This window comes from Phaethon lepturus, unplaced genomic scaffold, assembly GCF_000687285.1.
Source record: "Phaethon lepturus isolate BGI_N335 unplaced genomic scaffold, ASM68728v1 scaffold44795, whole genome shotgun sequence".
NCBI classification, from domain to species: domain Eukaryota; kingdom Metazoa; phylum Chordata; class Aves; order Phaethontiformes; family Phaethontidae; genus Phaethon; species Phaethon lepturus.
In genome coordinates, this window is record NW_010540637.1 from 19899 (window position 1) to 23819 (window position 3921).

Sequence of the window (3921 nt, forward strand, 5' to 3'; positions counted from 1 at the left end):
GCCTAATGTTAGGTGTGTCTTTCATCTACAAAATATGTTCAGCAGTGTGAATTCATAGTAGAAATGAGGTTTCAGTTAATGTATTTAAAGCATGATGACACCCCTGACTGAAAAAAATTCACTATTTAAAAGTCAGGTGTAGCCTTATTATTATAAAACACTGTATGCAACCTGAGATTAACTGCCATGCCATGGTGTTTTGTGAGGCAAAGAGCCTACACCACATGAGAAATGGGCGAGTATCACAATTACTTCAAGCCCAAAATTTACAGCAATTTGAATGGCATAGTCTAATTTTTGGAAGGGACTACTGATTTTGGGTATCCTGAGTGGAGATGTTGACTTTGAAATTGTTAAGTACTCATTCTCTGAGAAAGACCAGTTTACAGGTTTCAGAAGCAAGGAACTCCAGTAACGGGAAATGCAAGGGTCTGTTTCATATAAAATCTAGAAAGTTAAATTACATCAAAATCTCTTTCAGAAAAACTTTTGGTGAGAAAATCCTCAAAATATGTCTGCATCAGTGATTTGCTTCATTTCAAAACAAAGTAAATACTAACTTTATGTAGTATAGTTCAGGATTCTCAAGTGCTTTCCAAACACACTAGTGTGCAATTTATAGGTAGAGATTATGTTCAAAATCCACCGCAGCCTCTAAGGGTGAAATATATCACATGAGTTAAAATTTGGGCAGTGCATCACATTTGACACTTTTTTCCCTTGACCTACGAGTCCATAGAATCTCCTGTTGCAATGAGATCACAGCTTTTCGTTAATCATTGAAAAGTAAACAAAAAAACCCCAAGCCTTCAATAACTTACATTCCTGAACATTTGGTAATATCTTTTTTAGCACAGTGCATGGAGTTAGGTATATATTTCGCACAGTGGTGTCCTCTCTTGATTTCATTACTGACTGTGTCAGAATCATTCTTTATCCTTTGTAATAAAATGTGAGCAGAGAAATGACCCGGAATGCTCTCACAGAGTTTGTGTGTGGGATGTGAGACTCTGTGTGGAAAGTCACTGTATTCAGAGCTTTCAGACTGAGATGTCCTCTTTGTGGTCATCCAGGTTGTCTGTACTTTGATGGCTCCTTCTGTTAAAAGCAGAACAAATGATACGTGAACAGACTTCTGGCTTTTATTGCTAACTAATCAAGCTGCGGTTTGGCAATCTCAAACAGCTGGTAACCACCAGCAAGGTGTGGTTGTTATGGACAGTGACTAAAGTACCTAAACAGCAGGACCAGTCCCATTTTAGGCCATTTAGCTTGTCCCCTCCGGTCTGCAGCTGCCACTCAAGAAAGCAGCTGGTGCACGAGAGGCCTGTGGCATATCTGCCAACCCCATGCAGGTATCTCAGATACCTTAGGGCAATGAATTGGTCCCAGATACCCATGTTTAGGCCCTGGAATTAATCCCTTAGCATGGAAATCAGCTTCCAACTCCACTAACTTGGAATAATAAAAACAAGACAGAGTAACAACATATTTTGATATTTAATCCATCAATCTGCTAGGATAGACTGTTCTTATGTATGTCCTCAGCATACCAAGGCCTCATTTGACAAAGGTGGATGATTTTGAGCTAGGCAAGATTTTCTTTGGAGAGGGAGGAAAGGGGAGGAAGGGAGAGCGATAGGGTAAAAAGGGAAAGAACAGCTCAAAGCTGTCCTTTCTTTCTTTCCCATGATCTTTCCTGCCTATGCCTCTAAATGGTTTGGATGTTTCTTATATGCCATCAACATCAAGAATGCAGTCAAGAATCCCATTTTCTTCTATATACAAGGAAATTGTAACTGTTCATATTTTCTCCAGAAATTTAATCTACGTAGAATAATCTTCATTTCTGGCTTGAAACACTGTACCACAATAGCGCTTTGTCTGCCACCCCGGAGAAAAAGTAAAATATAGCAGCCGATATATCTGGTAAATGGTCCTCTAAGCAAGTAATACTACACTACAAAAATGAGATACTGGAGCATGTAATGGTACCATTCAGTCAATAATTCAACTAATAGAGTGTTGTGCTGTTTTGTTTTGCTGTAAGGAATACAGAGGTGTATGTTGGTAGCTAATAACTTTTGCCCAGTATAACTATGAGCTGTTGCGGTGATATTATTGCTGTTTGCTGCCACTTCAAACCTACCTTAACACTTCAAGTGCAAGCTTTGTTTCTTTCCGACTTTCTTCAGTGATAGGGTAGAAAAGAAGTATAAATAAGCCTACAAGAATAAGGATAGCAGGGACTGCGCCAATGAGGATTTTCAGTGTGAGGATCACATCGTTGGATTGTCTGCATATCCCTGGCTTGTATCCAGTAAACCTAAACAAATGGAAATAACAGTGGTGTGTGTATGTCCAAAGCTAAGAGGCAACTGTTCATCTGAAGGCCTCCTTTTTGGGTCACTCCTTTCCCCCAACACTCTTTAAGACTTTTCTCCCATTTTTTCCCTAACATGTTTCAAATCTCATCTTTGTGCTCAATTTCAGGTAACTACATTACCTCTGTATTTTCTCATTACTATTATGTAATGTTTAACTACTAAGAGGACCATGGAATCCCTTGTAAGGCAATTGATCTGTTATATGTTTCATATTAATATTTAGCAAAGTATTTATGCTCCACTTTAAACGTATACAAGTAATCTGACCAATTTCAACAGCAATAATTAACTTTAATTTAAGCACACACTTAAGCACTCTTCTCAAGATAGATAAATTTACTCAAGTGCTTAGAGTTAGTTACACACAGTTCATTGATTCAGTGTTTCCATGCAGTCCCTCAACTGCTGATATACTCAAATTCCCATTCCCAATTTGTGGAAGGAATTTATTTTTCTCTGAACATGCACCTATGAAAGCTACAGCTCATTTGGCATCACTCTGTCTTCTGTGTTCTCCCAGAAACATCTGCCCTGGCAAATTGCTGGGAGCTAACTGGAATGCAGTTGAAAATGCAGGGCTAATTGGCAAACAGTGATTTATTTGAGGGTCTTAACAGTAAGTGTCTAAAATTCCTAAGCCCAAAATGCTCAGCCAAGCACTGTCTGTTATTTAGCAGATTCAGCTGAAGGCCCTGAAGCAAAACATTCTGGTTACCAAAACCTAACTTGGAGCCAAGGGCTAGATAGTATTTCAGACAAGTTCACTTGTGTTTATTGTGTGCTTGTGTGCTGTACATGTACTGAAACCTAGCAGCTGCAGGCAAAGGCCCTTTCTGCTAGGTCGTGCAGAAAAGCAGGGCAGGAGATGGCTAACCATGAGGTTTCCCAACCTGACTGTCTAGTCAGAACAGGCAAGGCAAAAGTGGAAGAACACAAAGCATCTTCCAAACGAATGTGGTCTAGGTGATGGGCTATGAGGAAGACTCTGTTCCTGACTTGGATCAATGTCCAGTTCCTTAAAACCATGTAGGAATTGTTGATCCTTTAATGCAGAACAGGCCACTAGACACCCCTGAAAGCACTCCAGTCCATGTAAAGACTTACAAGCCAGACATACATACAACACATACATAGTCCAACCTGAGTGCAACAGGGAATGCACAAAAGCAGCTGTATGACTTGTGGGGGACCTTCCTCTGCTGAGCTTTCACATTTAGTTAGTATAAGCCACTAAAATTTACATGAGTAATTTGGAAAGAGGAGAACCTAAAGGGAAGGCAGGTCTTTCTGAACTGAAACATGCTAGGGCAGGCAACTTAACACTCAGCGGTCTGACCTAGATGATGAAAAAGCCATCTTCAGTGGTCAGCCATCTGGAGCTGCTGGCACATTCAGGTTCAGGGCAAAAAGGCAATTAATTCCACAGGGTAAAGGCAGAGTCACTTCAGAATGCTTTCAGAGTAGATCCCCTAAGCCAAAACACAGAGTTACTTACTCCAGGCCTGCTGCAGAAATTCCTAAGCCAATTCCTGCT

At 40.2% G+C, this 3921-nt stretch overlaps 1 protein-coding gene across 1 annotated transcript in view; it reads right to left on the reverse strand.

The window, feature by feature from the left end:
* Positions 1-1040: 1040 nt before the first annotated feature.
* LOC104621098 (major facilitator superfamily domain-containing protein 2B-like) overlaps positions 1041-3921 on the reverse strand; it is a gene marked incomplete at its 5' end in the record, with an annotated part of 9982 nt that continues 7101 nt past the window's right edge. Inside the window, 3 exon segments of the mRNA XM_010287493.1 lie at positions 1041-1098; positions 2150-2326; positions 3883-3921. The exon segment at positions 3883-3921 is cut by the window's right edge and continues 8 nt beyond it. Coding sequence (XP_010285795.1) covers positions 1041-1098; positions 2150-2326; positions 3883-3921 — 274 coding nt within the window.